This window comes from Uloborus diversus, chromosome 1, assembly GCF_026930045.1.
Source record: "Uloborus diversus isolate 005 chromosome 1, Udiv.v.3.1, whole genome shotgun sequence".
Lineage (NCBI taxonomy): Eukaryota > Metazoa > Arthropoda > Arachnida > Araneae > Uloboridae > Uloborus > Uloborus diversus.
This window is the reverse complement of record NC_072731.1, coordinates 259040433-259065779: the sequence shown is the minus strand read 5'-3', so window position 1 is coordinate 259065779 and position 25347 is coordinate 259040433. Positions and strand designations below refer to the sequence as shown.

The window sequence follows — 25347 nt, the reverse complement described above, 5'->3', positions numbered from 1 at the left end:
TTCCGTGAGAGGAAATCCATACTCGCTCTGACTTCTGTCAGGAAAAAATGATTCAGCAGAAGTACCGAAGAGTCTCTTGATGAAAATTTCCAATTTAATTCTAAGCTGTGGAATTTCCGTTGCTTAGTTATGGTGTTGAACAAAAAGTAAGTTAATTCTTAACTGGAACAGAAGTTTTCAAATTTATGTTTTAGTTCGAGTTTTGATGAATACAGAAATTTTCAATCTGGTGTTTTAGTTCGAGTTTTGAAGAATACAGAAATTTTCAAATTGATGTTCTATTTCGAGTTTTGAAGAATACAGAAATTTTCCAATTTATGCTCTAGTTCGAATTTTAAAGAGTACAGAAATTTCCAAATTTATGCTTATTTCGGATGTTGGAAAGTACAGAGATTTTCAAATTTGTTTTTCAAACTTGTTTTGTTTATGTTTTAATTCAGGCAGAAATTTTCAACTTTATGTTTTAGGTCGGACTTTTGAAATACAAAATTTTCAAACTTATGTTGCCGTCGGATGTAGGAAAGAACAGAAATATTGAAATATATATTTTAGTTCCGAACTTAGAGAGTGCATAAATTTTTAAATCCATGTTTTAGTTTAGATGTTGGAGAGTACAGAAATTTTCAAATCTATGTTTCAGTTCGAAATTTGGAGAACACAAAAGTTTTAAAATTTATGCTTGAATTTGGATATCGGCAAGTACAGAAATCTCCAAGTTTATGCTTTAGTTCGGGTGTTGAAGATGAAATTTTGAAGTTCATATTTTAGTTCAGATCTTGGAGATTGTAAAAAATTTACAAACTTATGTTCTAGTTTGGATGTTGGAGAACACAGAAAATTTAAAGTTTGTTATTTCAAATTTTGAAGAGAACAGAAGTTTTCAACTTTATGCTTCAGTTTGAGCTTTGAAGATCAAAATACATTTTTTTCTGCAATTCATTCAAAACCAAGAAAAAAATGAAACTGATGCATCTTTTACTTTTACTTACATTCTTCGCAATTGCTTCAACGGAAAACGCAACAACGGAAGAAAGCAACTTATCACTAGATGAGACTTATGGAAACTTTACTTCGGAGGAAGCAGAGCTTTCGCTCGTGGATATTGAGAAAAAATTGAAAAGTTTCATCGGTGTTATCATGCAACAGGCTTTCCCGTACGTCTTCAGAATAAGTACGGAATCTAGGGTTTCTACTTATTGCATGCTGGATCTGGCGAAAGTTTACTTTGGATTTCGAAGATTGGAGCCATGGGCGTTTAAATGTAAGTATGGAAAACTATTTGCTTTTTTCATTCTTTTCACTTCCTTTCACAAAAAAGGAAGTATTGTATTCGCGAAAAAAATTTCACTCAAAAATCGGCCTTAATTTCTATTTTGCTCACCCCCGAATTATTGTTGAAGTTTTTTTTTCAACCCGACCACACGTGGATTAGTGCCTAAGAATGTATAAACACCTGAAATATCCATTTTGACATTCCCCGAATCAATTACAACGATTTTTCTCGTGACTTCCATATGTACGTATGTGCGTATGTATGTCGCATAACTCAAGAACGGTATGTCCTAGAAAGTTGCAATTTGGTACGTAGATTCCTAGTGGGGTCTAGTTGTGCACCTCCCCTTTTGATTACATTCGGATGTTTCTAAAGGTGTCTTTGGCCCCTTTTTGGGGGGAAATCATCGTTAATTTCGATGCAAACTCAAGTGGTGTTATAATTTAGCGGATACTTGGCGATATATCGCCAGTCTTTTGGTCGTCAAGTTTTAGACAAATTCGGCGATTTTTTTTTTTTTTTTTTGTTATCTTGTTTCAATTTGGCCACTGGTGGTGATATTTAGAGAGTAAACTATTGAATCACATTAAAATTGCCAATAATGGGAAAATGAGATTAAAATTAGAGTAAAATGAAGTCATGTGATGCACACATCAACTTGTTTATATTTCAATTTAGTAGAATTTTATGCTTTTAAGTCGCTCAAACTGCTAAAATGAGCAGTGGGAAATTCCACATCTAACCGACTGACATTCTCGAAGCAAAACAATATGCATTTTGTAATATTCAACGTAAAATATATGTTGTGCAAGCGATATTTTGCTGTGGAATATTCTGTTTTTTAAGCTGACTTTAACGGTATAATTGAATTTCCGAAATATATTTTATATGATTTTTATATTTAATAAAAACATGGTAACTGACTGACATTTTAAAAATAAGTATGTCAATCAGTTACCATGATTTAAAAAAAAATTTAAATCGTCTGAAACATATTTTGGGAATTCAATTATACCATTAAATTTAGCATAAAAAATACAATATTCCACTCAAAAAGATTGTTTTTACGATGTAGGTTTTGCGTTGAATATTTCAAAATACGTATTGTTTTGCTTCAAAAAGTCAGTCAGTTACCCGTGGAATTGCCACAGAATAACTCTTATTTTTCAAAATACGCTGACGAACTCAATTGCGGTGGATCAGTGAAAGATTCTAAAAACTCAAGTATTCTGACTGGTGTAAAGCAATAAACAAAATTTACAATCATTTCTCCTTCATATATTGTTGCACTTTATGAGGCAAGTTTTGAAATCTTTTTTCGTTTTACAGTAGACATTATTTTTCAAGCAGGAGTTTCAAAAAAGACTCGATTTGAAATTATATTACTGAAAAAAATTTAAAGTTATGAGAAAGTATCTTATTTATACTTAGATTTTTTTAGTAAGTTGTTTTAACAGTGAATCATTAACTAAAGTATAATAATTAAATATAAAGCATCAAATACGCTCATGTTTTTGAAAATGAGCTACAATTCATTTTTTTTTGGTTTGGTTTAGTTTTTTTTTTAATTTATTTAGTTGTAATGTTATTTTTTGATGGCTCATGAGGCCAAATATTTTTTTAACTCATTTTTATTTGATTTTTTTGAATGCTCACAGTGACATTGTTTCCTAAAAATATGGTATTTTTCTGGCTATAATGTTCATTTTTTTAAATTTGTTTGTTTTACTTCAAAGGTATAGGTTTGAAAAATTCCACTGCGAAGAGTCAATGTATTCAAAGCGTAACGATGATATCAACGCGAAAATCGCTATTTATATAAAAAGCAAAGCAAATTCGGCAGTTCAAGAGTTTGAATGATTAAACTGTTTTTATTCTGACAGAGTTTGACATCAAATAATTCCTAATACTTGTTTTATTCTGTACTCAAAAATGATATAAAGCGTTAGAATAATATTTTTAACTTTACAATTTATTTTAATTGTCAAAAATCTAAGAGTAATTCTATTTCAAAGGAAATAGTTCTTACTCCAAGAATAGAAAGAAGGGATAGACTACATACTTTAAAAAACTGCAAGCAGCATTTTAAATACAGTCGAACTCGCTTATATCGAGCCTTGATTTAACGAGAACTCGGTTTTAACGAGGAAATCAGAAAGGTTTGGTTAGTATAACGTTAAGTGTATGGGAGCAAAATTCGCTTTTAGCGAGAAAACCCCGCTTAAAGCGAGCAATATTCATGCGAAAAAATATTAACAGATTACCTTCATTGAACATATCTTATTGCTTAATCAATAGAAATCATGAAAATATGTTTCATTTTAAAAACACAATCATAAACTTTTCCAGCATACAATACATTTATCTGTTCCTGTAAAAAGGGAAATGTAAAATTATAAAATAAGAATGATTGTGCAATTTAGTTCCTCTTCGACGAAAACCTTTTGAGTATTATTTGCTCCTATTGTTCTACCCGACATCGACTACAATCGATTCAACAAATTGTAAAGGCAAGATGTGTTTCGAAACAGGATTTTGAATTAAATGCGCGATTTTTTTAGATTTTAAAGCAAACAATACAGAACGTTCCATTTACAGAGTTTATCAATGCTCTTTTTTTTTTTGCATTGGGGAATGTCCTTAGAAAAGGAATTTATGATTTGGATGACGCAGATTGAACTAAACAAAAGAAAGTGGTGTACACAAACAAACAAGATCCGTCCAAAAATAAACGAGCTTACTTTCCCGTATACCAACATCGACTTTCTAGCATCCATTCAATATTAGTCAAGAGCGCAAATTTTGTCATATACCTTCTTAACACTCAAAGACGACCCCCCCCCCCCCTTCTAAAAGCATAATATGCCACTCTGTCATTTGACGAAATAGATATGTAAAAAATAACTAAACAAACAAACAAAGTAGTAGTATCTAATAGACTATGCACAGCTAATATATTTTTGTTTTCGAAATAAAATTCCATAATCCTTTTGAAAATAAATAAATTAAATTTTAAAAAAAGCACATCAAAATAAATACATTTTATTTAAAGAAACAAGAGCTTGTTGTTCTTTCTTTTAGGCAAAAACAATTGTCAATTCTTTTGGTCAATTTTAAAAGAAATCACCTCGGATTTTATTTTTCCCGAAGAACCTAAAGTTCAAAAAGTATATAAATATAAATTTGAAAAAAAACATAAGTATACTTTAATAAATGAATTTATTAATAGTAAATGCATTCTTAACTAAATAATTTTCTTTAAAATCGTCTGCACAGCTTTCGGGACTTGAACAATCTCGTATAATGGGGTTGTTTCTTTCAGTCAAAAGTAGTACTTTTAAGTCACTGAAATTGATAGAATAAGCAAAAAAACATGGACCCAGAAAATACTTTCATTTTCCCAACAGTTATTTTTTAATTAATTCTTTTAATCGTCCGATTTTTCAAACAAGGCGTGGTCTTGATGACGTCACAAATGATGCTCTTTGGCGCATCTTTCTACAGCGTTTCCACGTTATGATAATCAAGATGCGAATTAAAATTGCGCTCTACGCTTGCTATCAACAATATCGTTGCCAATAAAAATGAGCAAAGATGCGTATTAAATATTTTGTTCGGTGAATGGCATTTCATCATTTGTGATGTCATCGGCAGAAGCATAAACAATGAAAGCGCTACAATTTAAGTAATTTTTTCAAACTGTGAAACTTAAACAAATTATTTAAAAATGGTCAGATCCTATGTTTTTAAGCATGCTCTTTCAGAAAAATATACTTTTAAAATTTTGGAAACAACCCCATTATTTTATTAAAAGTTACTTATGCAATACACCTGACAGCCCAGTTATCACACCCAGAGACTGCAGTTTTGTTCTGATTAGAACTCATCAGTCTGGATTGGTAAATAACCGAACTGGAGGCAGATGTCATTTCATTGAAGCTGAGAGCACCAACAAACTAGTAGATAAAGTAAAATTTATCTTACCAGCGAAAGTCCGCAGTATGGTTCAAATCCTAAATTGAAGGCGAGAGTACCAATGAGCTTCAATGAGATGACATCTGCCTCCAGCTCGGTTATTCACTATTCCTGACTCAGGAGTTCTAATCAGAACGAAACTGCAGTCTCAGGATGTGATAACCGGGCTGAATGGTATATTGCATGTAGTCCTGGGCTTTAGGCCTGGCCAGTAGCTTAACAACGGGGTCTAGCGCCCCTGGTGAACTAAAGAAATTGCGCCCCCCCCCCAGGGTCACCCACGTGGAAAGTCATCGGAGGTCATTTTGACCTCCCCCCCCCCCAAAAAAAAATTGTTTTTTTGAACATTTTGATTAATTGATTCGACAATAGGAAGCAGCACTATTTTTTTTTTCTTTTCTTTTTTAAAATAATTTTCAATGATGACCAATGTTCCTTCTCAGTAGATTATATATACCCCCTCTGGCTCTTTTTCTTGCGAGTTTTTTTTTTTATTTTATTTTTTAAAGCATTTTTCAAATTCTAATATCAAAAAAAAAAATCTTAATTTTTTTTTAATCAGTCGAAATTCCGCCCCCCCCCCCCGGCTTCTGTGCCCCTGACGAGAGCCACTCCTGTCAACCCCTAGTTACGCTACTGGCCCTGGCTTAGGGGCGGTTACTTACTGCTAAAAAGTTACTTAGTTCCCATGTTTATTAATTCCTACGCATATTATATCTTCATCTATTTCAGTGATAGATTCGGCCGGCAAATTTTCTGGCGGCCTCTTGGAAGGGACTACCTCTGCTCTCGGAGATTACGATGAATGTTTGGACATCAGCATAGGTAGCAAAAGCACCAAACTTCAGCCTTCCAGGGGAGAGTATTGCCTTCTCGAGATCAAGCCCCCCGAACCTTTACTCAGAGCTATAAAAGATTTTCAAGTTAATAAAAAGAAGAGCAATTACACATTGGCTACAACTCCATCGGTACGTACTCCATCCTTATCCGTTAAAATAAAAAAAAAAAAAAAATTCTACCAATATTTAGTGCAGTATTTACTTATTTGATACTAAGCTTATTTGTATTTTGAGTGTTTTTTACATTTAGTCAAGTCCATTCAAAGGAAAGTGAACATGGCAAATTGAAATAATTCATTTCGTTTATTTAGGCAAACATTTATTAAATACGTAACGCATTAATTTATTAGCTACTTTAATTATGTTTCTTAATTTAATTTATTCAATTAAAATCCTTGTCTTGCCGTCGGTACTCCATCGGGCGTAATTATTGCTAGAATATATAAACTAGTTACTACAAATATATGAAATACACCGCCAGCTCAGTCAATTTCAGCCGAGGACTGCAGTTTCGTGCTTATTAGCACTCATCAGCCCGGCATAGGAAGTGACTGAGCTGGAGGTGGGAAACCTCTTAAGGAAGCCAAGAGTGACGAACAAACTGGTAGCTAATACAGAATTAGCACGGACCAGACGAGTTTGATAACTGAAGGAATGAATAAATAAGAAACAAGTGAAAGAATAAATTAAATTAAGAAATATAATTGAAGTAGCTAATAAATTAATACGTTACGTATTTAATAAATGTCTGCCTAAATAAATGAAATGAATTATTTCAATTTGCCATGTCCACTTTGCCTCGAATGGACTTGACTAAATGTACAAAACACTCAAACTACAAATAAGCTTAGTATCAAATAAGTAAATACTGCACCGAATATTGGTAGGCCGTTTTTTTTTTAACGTTAATAACAAGAACTAAGCATTTTATAGTTACAACAATAATATTTTCGACTTACAACAGAATATTACAATATGAGTACCTATATTTGAAATAGCGTGTGTTATCAAAAATATGCTTTGACTTTCTGAGGTAATATTTCCTGATTGGAATAGACTACACGTGTCCGTACGTAGTTGCCAGATAGGTGGCGCTAAAAACAGAATAAATATTTCACCACTTTGCATAGTCTCCTACAACTAAAATCGTTTGCGTATGTTTTGAAATTGCATATAATCTTTTCTTCATGGGAATTGAGAGGTGCTACAAGAGAAAAACTTAAAATAATTTAGAAAAAGACATTCATTTTAAATACTTTATTGTACTTGTCACTAAAAATCATCTGCATGGAGTTTTTATCGCTTTTTACTTCCTTTTACAAAAAAGGAAGTATTGTATTCGCGAAAAAATTTCACTCAAAAATCGACCTTAATTTCCATTTTACTCACCCCCGATTGAATGTTGAGGTTTTTTTTATCGACAGGACCACACGTGCATTATATACCTAACAACGTACAGATGCCCGAATTATCCATTTTGACGATTTCCGAGTTAATTACAACGAGTTTTCTCGTGTCGTCTGTATGTACGTCTGTGCGTATGTGCATATGTACCTATGTGCGTATGTATATCGCATAACTCACGAACGGTATGTCCTAGAAAGTACGTGGACTCCTAGTGGGGACTAGTTGTGCATCTCCCCTTTTGGTTGCATTCGGATGTTTCTAAAGGGGTCTTTTGCACTTTTTTTGCGGGAAATCATTGTTAATTTCGATGAGAACTCAAGTGGTGTTATAATTTGGCGATGTATCGCCAGTCAATTTGACGATTTTTTAAAAAATATTTTTAACCTGGTTTTAATTTGGCCACCGTTGGTGATATTTAGAGAGTTAACCATTGAATCCATAGAATAATAATAAGAGTAGACCGAGCTTTTTCATTCTTGCTGATGAAGAAAATTGGTTCATAGATGTATCACGTGACTAGTGGAAGGGCTTGGCGAAGACTTTGGCAGCATGGTTGCTAGATGGCAGCATTATCTATAGTTTGACACTCGACATGTATTTTAAGACAATGTGTTTTCATTAAAAAAAAAATTCCAAGTGCAGAGATTGAACAGTTTTTTTTTTTTTTAGTTATGCATTATTTTGACACTAGTAATAGTTTTTGGTCACAGTTTTCAGTAACTTTTATTTCATTCGGAACTACTACGTCAGCGTTGGCCTAAACGTAATGGCGTAAACGTTTTGCGTTAACGCAAAAATGTACTAATCGGTATCTTAAATTGAAATTGTAGGTAAAAATCTTACCGTTTGCCGATTCTTTTTGGGCGCTTGAATATTTAATTGCTTAGAGAGTTATTGAAATTGACTAAAGAAAATGCACAATACTTTCTAAACGAAAAACTCACTATATTAACAAAATATTTACAACTTAGAATAACAAATTTACAAATCGGACTCCATAAAAGATCATTCTTCCGTGTTCCATCAATTTTTATTTATTTTATTTCGATCGTCTGCTACGATCAACGCCCGCTGTTGCTAGGATATCCACTAGTCACATGGTTTGGTTTATGAGCAGCAAAAGGGTTGCCATAGCTCGGTCTATTCTTATTATTAGTCTGACAAATTCGGCGATTTTTTTTTTTTTTTTTTTTTTTTTTTTTTTTTTGTTATCTTGTTTCAATTTGGCCACTGGTGGTGATATTTAGAGAGTAAACTATTGAATCACATTAAAATTGCCAATAATGGGGAAATAACATTAAATAGGTGTAAAATGAAGTCATGTGATGCACACATCAGCTCGTTTCACAGACATTCAATTACCAACACTTGAGATATTACTTGAGTGTAGTAAAATAGCTTTTTTTTAATATTTATTTTGACAGAATATCGTTTAAAACGATAAATTAATTTTATTCTTTTCTTTTAGTTTTTAGGATTTCTGCGAAAAGTGAGAACCAACCCCAATCACATTGTGTTTCGAATGGGAATTTGTATGCCATCCACATGCCGACGATCAGATGTTCAAGAGCTCCTTAATACTGGTGTGTATATATATATAAATTTCGGCAAAGTTTCTTCATAGAAGAAAGTATGTTATTCACTAACTTTTATGATCATAATAAACGAATGCGTCGTCAGCAAACTTTATTGAGCTCTTAAAACGAATAGTAAAATGCTTACTCATCATTGAGTTTTCTATTAATTTAATTAAAACAATATTCAATGAAAACCATAACAATATAGTTAATTTAATGATAAATTGTAAAAATACCCCGAAAACAAGCGTTTTTACTTCTCATTATCATTGAACTGAGCCATAAAATCTCCTTTGGAGCATTTTAATTTTTGAAACATGAAGGGTGTGGCATAAAATACAGAAATTTAGTCATTGTAAACAAAACAGAACGTACAGGATGTTTATAAAATCTTGCTTTGATAAAGAAAATTCATCAGTAAAAAAAAAATACTTCAAATTTAAACATAGGGTAACGGCACCAGTCATAGACATGCTTAAGACATCTCACTCTCAGGTTAACTCAATATTCTGAGTTTTTTAATGTATTTAGACTTGTTAAACTATTTTTCTCTCATGCAACTACATCTCATCTAACGTTTGGCTGCTTCCGAGTCCTCTGAATGAGTTAATTCTATTTTTACTTGCTCAATTTCGAAAAAGGTTCGACCCCCAGTAGCAGACACCGTTAATCTGATGATATCCAGTTAGAGATTGGATGATGTAAGGATGAGTAATGAACAAAATTAGCTTTTTCTCTTCAAAATTGTCCAAATTTCTTAATTTTTTAGACCTAAAGCTTTATTAAATTCAAATAGACATGAAGCACCAGCTGACCTTGTGGAAGTTGTTCATGACCTTTCACCACTGCCTTGTAAATACCAATTGGCTCCTGAAATTCACTCTGATAACACTAGATTCACACTGATAGCACCGTATTCATGGGTAGAAGCAACATCAGGTTTTCCCGCCTAAAATTCTTATAATTAAAATCCAAACTTACGACTGTCTGTTACTGGAGCCCCCCCCCCCCCCCCCACTCTGGTGCCGTTACCCTACTGTCTGACCACGGATTGTATGGAAAAACAAGCATCCGTTTTACAGCCGGAAATGGGCGAATCTATTACTTTTTAGCGATGACAGCTTTTGCAGAAGCAGAGTCTCATTCAAATGAGCGGAATACCGGCATCAAATTTCATTCAGATAGATTCGTCTTATCTGGACGTTTGAAAATTCCATACAATCCGTGGTCGGACAGTAATTGTTTTTTTCCCCCTTTTCATCCTTATCTCAGAAAGTATTTTTCATGCCTTTAATGCACTTCTACTAGAGCACTATATGTAGCCCTGAGAAAATTTACACGCTTTTCAATATTGTGCCAGGCGCCAGAACAGCCTGAATTTACCCTTTTTTTGGGGGGGGGGGGGCGTTGTTGAATATCCTTGTCATTAGTATACCTGATTAACAAAGAAGATAAAATATTAAAATCTTGGCCTTTTCTTCTTTCTCTAGCAACAAAAGACATTGCATTTCCTGTAGAGGTCAAAAGATGCGAGTATAAGAAGGATGGTTTCCAATTTCAACCCCATCAAATTTTAATTATGTAAGTTCAATATTAATGAATTAGTCTAATAGAAAATAAGTGATTTATTTACTTTAGTTACCTTTAAATTTTTTGATTATATTTTTGGGGGATTTTGTTTTAGTACATCCTAAACTGTGTTTTATTTTGTGTTTAAAAATGTACTGTTGTGCTGATGCGTTTTTTTCATATTTTAGAATAGCATTATGCATTTGTGTGGGAATAGTTTTAGTAGGAACGGCAGCTGATTTTTTCTGTCTCAAGCAAGACGATGGTAAAAAATCTATATCTGAAGATGATTTAAGAAGTAAGTTTTTTTTTTTGCGCCGATAGAAAAGCTTTTTGGAGCAATGTAGAAACAATTTATCCACGTCTTTTTTTGTAATCATTCAGTTAATGAAAAAAAAACCTTTCTCTCACGAAATGTCCTATTTTCTACTTCATTGAGTATCTTCATAAATTTAAAACTCCTAAAGCCGCTGCTCTTATGAAAAATATCATTCCTAAACTGATTGAGATTCATATGACCATGAAATTGTGCTGTAGTGCTTCAGCCCACATAATACATCATAACTTTAATGGTAATGAAAATATTATGACCAAACTTCAAAATTGATATGAATAAATTATTTCGTCTAATATATTCAGTTTTCTAAGTGGCTACCTTTAGCGTAAATACAAAGCTTAAAACGTGTACCAAAATATTCGCCTATGGGCCACAACTCACTTACTGATATTTTATCCCATGCTTTGCATAAGGATTTTATTAGGGATACCAAAGTTTCATGAGGTTTAGCACAACCCTTGTCTCCACGATGGACCAAACAGAATAATCCATTGAGTCCAAATCTGGGTAATACGGTGGCCATTTTTGAGCTCCAATAAAGATTGGAAAATGTGTCTTGCTCCAAAACTGAGTGCCTTTAGCTCTGTGTGCAGGCGTGGAATCCTGTTGGAAGGTCCATATTGTTTTCCCAAAGAACTATTGCCACAAAGGTATGACAACATCTTCCAAAATACGTTTGCGATAAGTTTCTTGATTAATCCTAACCTCTTGATCAACAAAAACAAGTGATATTTTCCTACTTGCACTTATCCCACAACAAACCATTGGATTGGGGACGCTGACACCGTTCAACAATGCAAGAAAGTCTTAGAGACAAGAATGTATGCTAAACCCCATAAAATTTTGGCATCCCTGAAGAAATTATTATACAAGGAGTGGGATAAAATATCAGTTAGTGAGTTGAGGCTCATAACCGAAAATTTTGGGACACGTTTAAAGCTTTGCTAGACACGGAAACGTATATTTCCCATTTAGGATTCAGTAAGCCGTTTCTTTTTCTTTTTTTAAAAACTTTGTTATTGTGGATGTTTATAGTGGGTCGTTACCAGGCATTTAAATTTGGAAGTACAACTTTACTAACCAAGAGTTTTTTCACTATAAGTATTTTTGTATATTTATTTTTCTGTTAATATTTTTATTTTAAACGGGCATATATATGTAACAGCATTCTCACTCATTAATTCCTAGAAACTCGGCCCCAGTATAGTACTTCGAGCCTACTAGCTTTTTCAAGCCTTTTCCCCTTACATATATGTATCTTTATGTGTATATGCATGTATGTATATATATATATATATATATAGGTATGTGCGTATGTACGAATATGTATATGTTTTTCAAATTTGCCCTTCAGTTTCTCTCCCCCCCCCCCCTAAACCGCCATGGTACCCTTCACCGGTTAAGCTAGAAATGGCAGGTACGAAGGTATCATTGGTTAAAATAAAATAAGGCTAAATGTAGCCACTTTGAACATTTGTAAATATAGTAGACGAAATAATGTATTCATATTAATATTGAAGTTTGGTCCTAATATTTTCATTAGCATTAAAATTATAATGTATAACGTGTGTCCAAGTATTTTCTTGTCACCCTGTAGAGTAAGAAGCAAAAAGCAATATCCTGGCAGACCTCTACATAATAATATCCTACAGGTGCCACTTTTGCCCAAATGCCAAATCAAAACCTGAAATGTATAATTTTCTTTTTTGGAGCTCTCTGTAGATTCAGCAGAAACTTGATGTTTTAAATTCAAGCCAGAGTGCCCCGATGGGAAGTCACGTGAAGTCACTGTGACTTCTCAATTGTTTTCCTTATCCAGTAAGTCCTGTGTTACGATTCGGAATATTTGGAGAAATTATTTAAATCTTGAAAGTGTAAAAAATATTAATAATATCATTGTTATTAAATGATAAATTTGTATCTTCCACTTAGAATGTAATTATATGGGTATGCTCGTCTCTTATCATTCGGCAAAATTCGGAGTTTCATTCGGTAAAGTAATAACTTTCATCCTATTATAAATTTAATTTCCGCTCTGTTTTTTGCTCTGAAAAAAGAAACTTCGACAAAGCTGTACTTATTTGCGCTACATAGATTTTGCACTTTATATCAAATTTTTGTGATGAGTTGCTTTTTAATAGCAATTTATTGAGCAATCACATTGCTTATTGTTCTCATTTGACTGTTTTGAATTCCTATGATTTTATTTCCCCCAATGCTGATCCTCTAGTGAAAACTGTCTCCAGATTGCGTCCTACACAAACACGCATACATACTCACACGCATACCTACACACTGTCGCATACATATACACACACGCCTACATACACCATGCACACACACACATACACACACATGCATGCATACATACACCTAAACACACATGGATACATACACACACCTACACATACACGCGCGCATACATACACACACATGGATACATATACACACCTACACACACACACACGCCTACATACACCATACACACGTATACATACACACACCTACACACGCATATATACATACACGATACACACGCATACATACACACACCTACACATACATACACACATGCATACGTACATACACCTACACACACATGGATACATACACACACACCTACACACACATACACACACATGCATACGTACATACATCTGCATACACATGGATACATACACACACATACACACACCATCAAACTCATGCCTGCACACAGACACTAGCACACACGCCTACATATACACACACACATTCGTGATTGCAAAAAACATAATTTGAATCAAAATTCAAATTATTTTTTTTTATTTATTTTTTATTCTTGATTTTGTTATTTATTTTCAAGATCCAGAAAAAGTCATCGGGAAGAAGAGGACATCGAAATGCCTCGAGGTGGTCGCGGAGTTCTCCATCAACCGTTCTCTGAAAAAGCTGCTCGATTGCTCCTTGGACGGTGATGCGCTGGATGTGGTCAGGGGTGTGAAAGTTCTGACGATTATTAGTATGATTTTTGCTCATACATATGCTTTGCCGCATCCCTTGCACTTGTACAGATTTCGTAAGTAACATACAAAGTTCAACCAAATATTTAAATTTTTGAGTGAAAACTTGGAGTGCAAAAATGGCGATACAAATTGCAGCTATAGGGGTGGGTGGTCCAAAGCGGGTAGGTTCTCGAAGAATGCTCGAATATTGTAGTTTTTGGATTTTTATCGCAACAATTTCGCAAACAGGGTTTTGAACTTAAAAAAAAAAAAAAAAAAGAAAACTGGTTTTGTATTATTTCGAACCCCAATATTTATTTATAATCAAATATTACAAGCACTTGAAAAACCCGCTTTGCCCTACGAGGGGTTCAAAGCGGGTAAGCTTAACTAATTGTGATTTGGTAAATTTGCCAATCAAATATGAAGTTATAAATGATTAAAATAGTTGACTAGCTACCTGCCATTTTAAAAAATATGTATAAAAAAGGTACACTTATCCAATTTAAAGTCAGTACATTTGTTTATAAAACAAAGAAAAAACTGGTTAAATTAATAGACTAATTAATTACCATCATAAAAAATAACTTTTTAAAGTTGTACTTATCTAATTGAAATAGAAAATCTGAGTCAGCACATAGAGTCAAGAAATTATAAATAAATACATGATTAAATCCTATATCCGCTTTGTCCAGGAGAACGTTTTTTATTTCAATAATTATAACCTTAAATTAATAATTTAAAAAAAAAACGGAATGACCATCGTACACTGTTAAAAAATTAGGAAGATTTTCTGGCAATTGTTACTGTAAAATGGTGGACTTACAGCATCGCTGATTTTTACGGTAATTTATACCGGAGAAATAAGCGATCCCAGCTCCAATTTGTTGCTGTGGCTTACCGAAGAAACCGTAAAATTTTACTGTAACATTTGATTTTTACGGTAATAGTTACTGGCAACATGGATGCCAGTAACAATTACCGTAAATTTTCCAGAAATTTTTTAACAGTGTAGTTCGTAGGTGGATGGTGTCATAATAACGTAATATTATTGAAAATTAAAAAAGTAAGCTGGTTTCCAACTAATCACAGGTTACACAACTTCATTTTTTTTTTTTTTTTTTTTTGAATGTATCTTTTTTTTTTTTAAGCCTGGTTGCGCCATGCCGCTTCATTGCTGCTTTTCTGGGATCAATTAAAAGTCGGAGCTGTTCGCGTAAACACGACATACGTATGCTTTGATGCTGACGCACCGTGCGGGGGCATACGAAGGCCTACCCGATTTAGGCCACTCTCCCCTATATCCTAGAACTACGAGAGACTTTTTAAATGCATGAAAAATCCTTTTGGATTGGAAGATATTCGACAAAGGTCTTTTCCCAGTATTGGAAAACGGGTCCCTGTACATTAAAAAAAGGGTTTTTATCTATTTTTCTTTTTGCTGTTTGTGCATTTTGAAATATTTCTTTTTTTTTTATCTTCTCAGTATTTATTGAAAAATAAACGGTTTTCATTGCTTGGGCTATATCTCAAGAAGTAATACTACGTTTTAAATGAAATTTGGAAAAAATGTGAACCCTCTATACGGAAACACGCTGATTGAATTTTGGCACCATCCCTCCAACGGGGACTGATTTTTGCCGTTGTTTGTGCGAATAAAAATAGCTTAATTAATGCAACAATCTGTATAAATGAAGCAAAGAATATGTGTGCATATTTGTGCGTATGTTCCTTATACAAATCCAATTTTCATCGGATTTCGACCAAATATGGCGAGAAGGTACTTTGGCACCCGAGAAGGAACGTAGGATGAGTTTCGAACACCAAAATACAACCAAACCGCTCGAATCTTTATTTTTGGACCCTAAAATGGCATTGATTGACTCCTTCTACCCGAAATAGTTATCCTATCAGTTCGATTTTAACGCCATTCGAAAGTCCGCGAAAAATTCGAATTTCAAAAAAAAAAAAAAAAAGGCTGTAAAATCACCGGGAAAAAATTAAAAAGCACTTTTAAGTTCATCTTTTTTCACATCGGAAAACTATCGTTTGCGCAATCTTATTTTAAATTAGCGTTCAGAAGGTTGCCACTTTTTTTTTCTCTCCGCTGTAACTAAATGAATTTTGTTTTTGTTTTGAGGTAAAATTTTCCCCTTTTGATTATTATTTGGCAATTTATCTTCTTTCTTTTTTTAAAGGATTTTAGGTTATTTATGGAGGGTTGCGTTTAATTTATTCGGGAAATTTTTGATTTGCCGTTTTCTTTCTTTTAGAATGATTATATTGACGGAAATTCTACAGTATTTTTTTTTCTTTAATTTAAGCCTGATTGTTGAACATGCGTCCCTTGATATAACTTTTGCTTTTGAGGTAGACCGTGCAAAGCCGGGCCACCAATGCAGCTAGTGTTAAATATAAATCACATCAAAAATCGACTGCTCGAGAAAAACCATCAAACGATTTTATTGCTGTCAAATGATCGGGAAAATCTCAATGGTTTAAAATTTTTATCTGTTGTCATTTTCTATTTGTTAACAAATAAAATGTTTGTAATTTAAAAAAAAGCAAGGTTTTTGAAATGGTTTTTAAATTTCGCTCTTTAATTTTGCTTTTGCGGGGTATTGTTCGACAATGAGGTTTTTTCCTTCAGTCAAAAGTACTACTTTTAGTCATTGAAATGGATAGAATGAGGAAAAAAAAAAAAAAAAAAAAAAACATGGACCCAGAGAGTACTTTCATTTTCCCAACGTTACTTTTTAATTAATTTTTTAAAACGTTCGATTTTGAAAACAAGGCGTGGTCTTTATGACGCCACAAATGACGCAATTTGGCGCATCTTTCTACCACGGTTCCACGTTATGATCAAGAAGCGAATTACAATTGCGCTCTACGCTTGCTATCAACCCTATCGTTGCCAATACACGGGAGTAAAGATGCGAATTAAATATTTTGGACCGTGAATGGCAACACTGAATGGTATTTCACCATTTGTGATGTCACACGACAGAAGTGTAAACAATGAAAGCGCAAGGATTAAAATATTTTTTAAATATTTAACTTAATCAAATAATTTAAAAAGGGTCAGATCCTATGTTTTTAAGCATGCTCTTTCAGAAAAAAATGCCTTTAAAATTTTGGAAACGATCTCATTCGCAACAATGAAACCCCAGCGTTGGCTGCAAGCAAAAACTAAGGCATCAGAAATTGCGAATAATTAAATATTTTGCTCTGTAAATAGCCACACTGAATGGCTTTTCATCATTTGTGATGTCATCAGCAAAAATATAAACAATGAAAGCGCACCGATTTAAGTATTTTTTTTTTAAATATTAAACGTAAATAAATTATTTAAAAATGGTCAGATCCTATGTTTTTAAGCATGCTCTTTCAGAAAAAAATACTTTCAAAAGTTTGGAAACGACCCCATTAAGAAAAAGAACGATTGTTAAATTTGTGCATACTTAATTTTATTTTGGTAACCCTGTTTTTTTTTTTTTTTTTTTTTTTTTTTTTTATAATACGTCTATGCAAGTACATATTTCCAAACTATTTGTTTACCAACGAAAATGAAAAAACATTCCTCACGCCATTCATCAGACAGATATAGGAGCGAGTTTCGTGATGGCCACAACATAGTACTACAACTTTTATTTTGATGCCCAGAAATTTTTATATTGATTAATGTAAACTTGTTATGCTTGTCTTTGGCTTGAAGCCAAAAAAGAAAGTTTTGATGAATCCAATACAGACCAAAGTATATTTTATTATGTCTTTACAGGGGACACCCTCAATTTCACAAAGTTCATTGACAATGTCCTATTCGGAGTAATAGCCAATTCGTCTGTTGGTGTGGATACATTCTTTGTTTTAGCGTAAGTATGTAAACTATTCTGAAAACATTTCTTTCTCCATAAGAAACATATTTGGAGCACAAATACTGGATGAAATTTGTGTTTTTTCATGAAAACAAGAAATAATGAAAACATTGTTTTATGATGTGAGAGTGACGAGTGTTTTTTGCTATTTTGAGTCTAATATCTAATGAATCCAAGATGCCATGAAATTAAACATTCAGGTTTTTGAGCAATCACGATTGCTTATTGTTCTCATTTGACTATTTTTGGCGTCCGTGCCTTTTTCAACTTGGACCAGCGAGCAACACCGCCCACCGTCCTCTGCAGGCGGCGCGGCTGCTCCGCTCCTGAGCTATCCGCTTCTCCTGCTCGGAGGCGTCCATGTCCTACACACACACACGCTCACACACATACACACACACGCCTACGTGCATGCACACAGGTTTACGCACACACACAAGCCTACACACTTACACACACAACTATGCACACGTAACCGCCCAGGAGGAGAGGCAGGCTTGGGGGAGGGGGACAGGAGCTGTTTCTAGAAACAATAACTCCAATGAGTAGGGTCCTGTCTCAGTTCGTGATTGTGAAAAACATAATTTGGATTCAAAATTTCAGAATTCAAATTAATTCTTTTTTTTTTTTTTTTAATTCTGTTATTGTTTTCACAGACCAGGAGCTGGAGTGAAGTGAGTGTGCAAATGTGAGGACCTCATTCTCTCAATGGATTTTAGTTGAGAACAGCTCATCGATTAACAGTACGGATGCTGTCAGTCTCATTTTTTTTCTTTTTTTTTTTTCTTATAATTTTTTTTAGTAACTTTGGAACAGTCTTACCCTTAAAAATTCATAAGTAGTGCTCTCAAATAAATGGAAAACGTCTTGTTCAAAGAGTACAACACTGACACAAAGAGTATAACACTTGATTGCTTTTATTTTAATTATAAAAAGCGCAACATGAAACAGCGTTTAAGTTGTTTTAAACCATGATTAAACATGAAGTTAATAATATATTAAAATTAAGATTAATGTATTATTTATTTTCAAAGGCAAATTTTAGAATATGTTTGAATCAATCAGTAAGAATAGAATGAACAATTCTTAAAATTAAAAAAAAAACATTAGTCGAGAAGTTAAAAAATATGCAAGTCAAGTCAGTCATATGTTTTTTTTTTTTTTCTTCATAAGAAACCACAATTGAGGGCAGTGAGAAGCAAAAGGATGTAAGTAGCAAAATTAAAAAATTGAAGATAATCAGTACAAATAGTAGGTGAACCTCTCCTTTGTCTCGGAGCAAGAGATTGTACTAGTAGCTCTGGTAGGTGTTGCTGTACAGCATGATTTAGAAAAAAAAAATAATGAAAGCCTACCTAGGACGTTATCTTTAAACGCGTTTTACTCAAAACTTGAAAATGTCCACTTCCATCCCTTTGCTTCTCACTGCCTCAATTGTTATTAACATTCAAAGAAGCAACTACTTTTTGTGAAAATGTTATGAAGTTCCTTGAAAAATAATAAGGTTATGTTCTTTTTCAGGGGTTTTCTCTTCGTCTATTACAGATGGAGGCTTTTGAAAAAGCCATCCGGGATTTCTTACACTGGAAAGTTTTTGAATCTAATTTATGTGAGGTAAGAATAATCTATATCTCGCTGATGTGTGTGTTTTATTGTCAGGGATAGCCACTTAAAGGGGAATATTTTTTAATACTATACCGTATTAACATTATGCATTACTATTTTAATTTTGCACATTTCTTGCTGCATACATCATTTTTTTAATGATTTAATTGATGATTATGTACTAACTTATACGCTTTAGGGGCCGTCAAGGTACATGTCCCTAAGACTTATATTAATTTAATAAATTGTCGAATACAAATAATTTATATTTATAAATTATATTTTTTCTAGTGTTATTGAGACATCAAAATATTAACTTTAGCAAAAAAAAAAAAATAATTATTATTATAAATATTTATTTATATATATATATAAATAAACATTGTACATGTAAATACTTTTTTTTTTTTTTTGAAGACGTCTCAAAGTTATTTCTAACCTATTTCTGCACAAAACTTATGGTCCTGAAGTGATTAAAAGTATATCAATTTATTAATGCTGCTTTTATATGTATTTTAGTATGAATAAAATTTCGAAGAAGGGAAATTTCTATAAAAGCATAACTTTTTGAATCACAGAGTAATCAAGTATGTAGAAATTCTAAAGAAAAAAGAAATGTTAAGAATAAATAAATAAATAAAGTTTCATAAATTGTCTGCAGTATCTGATTGCGGAAACTTTAATTTTTCAGAAACTTTTTTCTTTCTTTTCTTTGGGGAGGAGGGATTATAATAAATTTCAAACCATATCTAACGAAACTAAAAGCTAATTGCAACACGAATAGTAGAAGTTCCGATTTGAAACAAACGTTTACAAACGCTCCTTTAAAACATTCTGAATTGACTCTACAATTACATAGATTTTGCATTAACGAAATTGGTACAAGAAACATAGTAATAAGCGAACAAATGAATAATTGATATACCTTTATTTACTCTTAAACAAAATATTTCCCCCAGAGTTGTAATGCCCTAATGATTCCACATTCCATATCCTTGCTACTCGCAATTTTCGTATTTGCATAATTTAGTAGAAATAAGAGTATGCTTCGTCTGCAACTTGAAATTATAATCTGGTGGCCATGTTGCCACAATAAAAACCGTTACTATGCAAACAATGTAGATATTTGTGTAGTGAGGAATGTTTAAGTATTTATTTTGGTCATAAAGATTACAAACAAAGTCATATTACAACTAAAAGGGAGCATTAAAGCCAATAATATGCTTTATTGGAAAAAAAACAAGTAGTTTTTAGCAGGGCTGCGGAGTCAGAGGTAAAATGGCAGACTCCGACATTTTGAAACGTCCGACTCCAACTCCGACTTTTTTATTTATTTATTTATTTTTTCAATCCCCCCCCCTCTCCCCCTCCCTCACGGAAGAAGGGAAAAACGTCTGAACAGTGATTGAAATATTAATTCCTCTTTATGAAATTTTTGCGTCTTGTTTTATTGCAAACCTAAGATGCATACAACGTTTGAAATTTAATTTGAAAATCAATATTTTTCCAATCACTTAAAACCCTCAATGTTTGAAAGAATGAGAAGGATTGATTTGATCTCGTTTTAATGCTAAACAAATTAATGCTGATCAAATCGTGTGAATTCAATTTTTGAATGCTGTAATTTTAGAGAGAAAAGCTTTCTTTTGCAAAGCCCCCGGGTGACAATCATCTGAGAGGCGGTGGAGACATTCCAAGTTAATTTTATAAAATGTAAATAAGTTTACAAAACTGTAAATACTTTAATTTCAAAATGTTTCCCAAATAAGTCTTACATTATGTCACCTCTATAAAATTTCAATGACAACAGAATTCTATAATGCTGAGAGAGAACGAGTACATATGCGTCTGCAGCAAATTTTACATAAAACGCATCGGTATACAACTTTGTACAAATAGCTTTGAAAATAAATCTTTCTTCCCTCAATTTTGAATTAAAATTTTATTGGCTCTGCTTTAGAATTAACTTAAGATAATAAAGATTAAGATTAACTTCTACTGGGCGTTGTAATCAAGAAATCATTACTGGTTTTATTTTATACCTTTTAACGAGAACCAAGTTTATAGAATACTAGTGGAACCCGCACGGCTTTGCCCGTAGTAGAAAATTAAAAGGTCATTTGGTTCGCCTGTATATCTACAAATAATGGATGATGAATTTCGCCAATTTGCTATATTCATTTCCTTGCCCATGTTATGGTTCCACGTTATGATAATTTCGTAATTTATTCGTCCGCGTTCTGATAATTTGCTCGGTAAAATTTTCTTAAAATTGGAATAGAAAAAGAACAAAATTGAATTTTTGAAAAATCGCTTCGAGGTGCACATCCCTATGCTACAAACTAATTTTCTACCAAATTTCATGAAAATCGGGCAAACGGTCTAGGCGCTATGCGCGTCACAGAGATCCTGACTGAGAGACATCTAGACAGAGAGAGAGATCTAGACAGACTTTCAGCTTTATTATTAGTAAAGAAGTCTTGGGATTGAAAAATAATCTGTTACATTTTATTGGATCTTTAGGATTAGTGCTTTCGAGCAAAAACTTATTTTGAACTTGCCGCCCCTCAGAAGCTTCCACCAGCGCTACGGGCCCCGACTTACCCAAGAGATACATTTATTTTACTATTTTGTAACTAAAATCAAAGTTTTAAAAAATATTACTTGAAAAAGATGAACTTTCAAGAACTGCTTTTACTTAAAAAATATTAGGGAATAAGTTATTTGCTGACAGAGTTGCTATTAGCTAAAGTAAGTTATACAAACAAGCAAACTAGCGTATCGGCGGAGGTAGCTGTTTCAAAAAGAGTAAGTTCGAAAAATAAGGAAGGCAGTTAGTTGACAATGGCGGTTGTTTTCTTATCAGTTGGTTTTCATACATAAATCGAACCAATTTATAGTCAGTTTCTTTTTAATGCAAGGAAAGTCAGTGAAAATGGGGGAGAAAAAAAAAGCCCGGAGTCGGCATGTTTTCCAATGACTCCGACTCCAACTCATTTACCCCAAAATCGGTCTGACTCCGACTCTTCGACTTCGACTCCACAGCCCTGATTTTTTTAATTATAGCATGTTAATAAAAAGATGTCACACATTTTTTCAACATATTTGACCCTCCTTCCTCACTTTGTCACAAAATGTCACACTTCACCTTAACCCCTCTCCACCCTCTGTCACATGTTACACTGAATTGCATAAGCTAATTGTTATATAATAGGAATACTTTTTTTTTCAACCAAAGTGATATCACTCTTATTGTTGCACTCTTCCTCCCCCATGTCTCAAACTATCCCAACTTCATGACCCCCTTCCACCCCACCCCACCCCTTAACGTGACATCATTTGTTGACAACCACGTTAGTCTGAATGAGTAATCAAGGAAAAATATTTTTAAAAACAACCGAAGTCTCTTGTTGCACCAATTTTAAGCAGAAACTGTAGAGGAAAGAGTGTTACCCTACACTCTTGAAGTTTCGTGCAAACGAAAATTCAATGACATTTCTTTAATATTAAAAAGCACAGAAATCAGTTTCTTTCAAATGGTACACTATTTGCCACTGTAATAGATATTCTAAAAGTATGTCTATGAAAAAGCTACAAATTCACAAAAACGAAAAAAAAAGAAAAAAAAAAAAAAAAAAACGAAATGCAATTTTTTTTCTCATTATCAGTAAGTGGGAACATATTTTTCAAATTAGCAAACTTTGAAAAAAAAATCTAAATCCTGGAAAAATATGAATGACTGTTGTTTGATTTTGGGGTGAGCTATTGCCTTTGGCAAGGTAAATTTCATGTCGTCTTGACACACAGTACTGTCTGGCCACGGATTGTATGGAAAGACAAACATCCGTTTTACAGCCGGAAATGGACGAATCTATTATTTTTTGCCAATGTCAGCTTTTGCAGAAGCAGAGTCTCATTCAAATAAGCGGAATACGCGCATCAAATTTTTACTTTCCCCCCTCATTCAGATAGATTCGTCTTATCTGGGCATTTGAAAATTCCACGCAATCCGTGGTTGGACAGTAGTGACATCTAATGCATATTTGTTTGGGACTGAGTTCCTCTCTTAACATACAGGTAGACCGTAAACTGCAAATTTCATAGAAATCGATGATGGTCAGTTTGAGAGGCTCGTTGATTTGACAGGGAATGACCCAGTTGCAATTTTCCTCACCAAGATACTGTAAATTGATCGCACGAACTGTCGCACTGCTGTTAAAAACATAAAACACTTTAAGCATATTATTGAAGAAAATGACATTCACATTGAACTAATTCAAATTCTAAGATGAAATCAAACTGTTTGTTCCTGTTGTTCTTTCTTCATGCGCCCCTTTTAAAACTATACTTTTTTCTTGATGCAATTTTTCGTCTATGGTCTACATAACGTGTAGATCAAGTTCTAGTGACTCAGGCCTTTTATAGAATGAGCTCTATATGTATTAGATCCAAACAGGGTAACTTTAATCATAACCTCCTCGTATGTAAGGACTTCTGTTATAATAATAAGGGTTTTGAACCTCTATGACAATATTGAAGATGTTGTGCCATTTTGTGTTTCAGAATGCTAGCTGCACAAGTTCTTGTCATCAGTTTGTTTTTCTTGCTTCCTGCTTTCGGCTCTGGACCTTTGTGGGAAGAATTTGTGGAGGAGCCTCTCAATAACTGCAGGAAAACATGGTGGATGAATCTACTTTTTATACAGAACTTCCTTGGACCTTACGACAGCGTAAGTAAATATATTTTCGTAGATTAGAGAATAAATTAGTGGATTGGTTAAGATTATATACAGTAGACTCTCGCTACAACGCGATCCGACTTACGCGAAAGGGCTGTAACGCGAGTTTTTCTACGAGTAACGAATTTTAGAGCTAACGCGAAATCCTCGTCGACAACACGGTTTTTTTCTGGAAGAAAGTATCGGCTTCGTTATTGGCTACTTAATATTGATTTCATGAATGTTATTACTTCTCTTTAACATCACTAACAGCAGCGAAAGTTTTCATACCAAACTAATCTACGGATCGCGTTGTTAGTGCATTAAATAACCGCTCAGCATCTTTCATTTATTTATTTATTTTTTCATTCTAATTATGAAAGTTGATGAAATAGAATGACGTCTTCGTGCGCTGTTTCATCCAAAGTTTGAAGATGGGAAGAAAAAAAAAGTTCCTGCCAAAAAAAAAAAGTTAATATGCTTGAACAACTACAAAACGTGGACGTTAGCACGAAAATAAGTATGAGCGAATCTTTCATACGTACAATTAAAAGTCAAAGCAACAGAACTTAGACTTCAGAACTTAGTTTCAATATTGAATTGCAGAGTAGTGTCTAAGCAAAGTAAATATGTATTATGAAAATGGAAGCTGCGCTTGTACTGTGGATTAAAGAGTTTAGGAAGAGAGGCTGTTGGCATAAATGGAATCGTTACAAAAGACAAGGCGAAGCAACCGAATTTAAAAATGTATTGAAAAAGAAAGGAGCAGAAATCATCACCATCTTTATTTTTCAACTCATGAATATTATTACTGTATCTACTGTATAGTACTATTATAGTGCAGCATTTTAGTATTACTACATACTGTGCGTGCCGTGTTGCTTTATTTCATGTCTCCCCCTCCCATTGATCATTCATTTTGTGCAACTTAAAGTATTTTACGTGAATAAAACGGCTTTTTTTTATTTTTTAAAAACAGTAGAAGTTCAGTTCTTTGTGTAAGAAACTGTAATGTATAGTTGAGGAGTACTTTAAAGCAGTTTAAGGGGTGTTTAAGTGTCTAAAAGAATTTGGTATGCTTCTAAAAAATTGTATACGTATATTTCTCTACAACGCGAAATTTCGACTTACGCGAGGAGTCTTGGAACGCATCCCTCGCGTAAGTCGGGACTCGACTGTATTAAAAAAA

At 33.4% G+C, this 25347-nt stretch overlaps 1 protein-coding gene across 1 annotated transcript in view; it reads left to right on the top strand.

Annotated features, from left to right (window-relative positions):
* Positions 1 to 582: 582 nt before the first annotated feature.
* Positions 583 to 25347, top strand: part of LOC129227055 (O-acyltransferase like protein-like) — a 45758-nt gene continuing 20993 nt past the window's right edge. The window contains exons 1-9 of the mRNA XM_054861702.1: positions 583 to 1261; positions 5981 to 6216; positions 8963 to 9077; positions 10562 to 10652; positions 10829 to 10938; positions 13823 to 14035; positions 17740 to 17833; positions 19358 to 19450; positions 24005 to 24170. Of these exons, the coding sequence (XP_054717677.1) occupies positions 958 to 1261; positions 5981 to 6216; positions 8963 to 9077; positions 10562 to 10652; positions 10829 to 10938; positions 13823 to 14035; positions 17740 to 17833; positions 19358 to 19450; positions 24005 to 24170 (1422 nt within the window). The 5' untranslated portion in view covers positions 583 to 957. The remainder of the gene's footprint in view (positions 1262 to 5980; positions 6217 to 8962; positions 9078 to 10561; positions 10653 to 10828; positions 10939 to 13822; positions 14036 to 17739; positions 17834 to 19357; positions 19451 to 24004; positions 24171 to 25347) is intronic.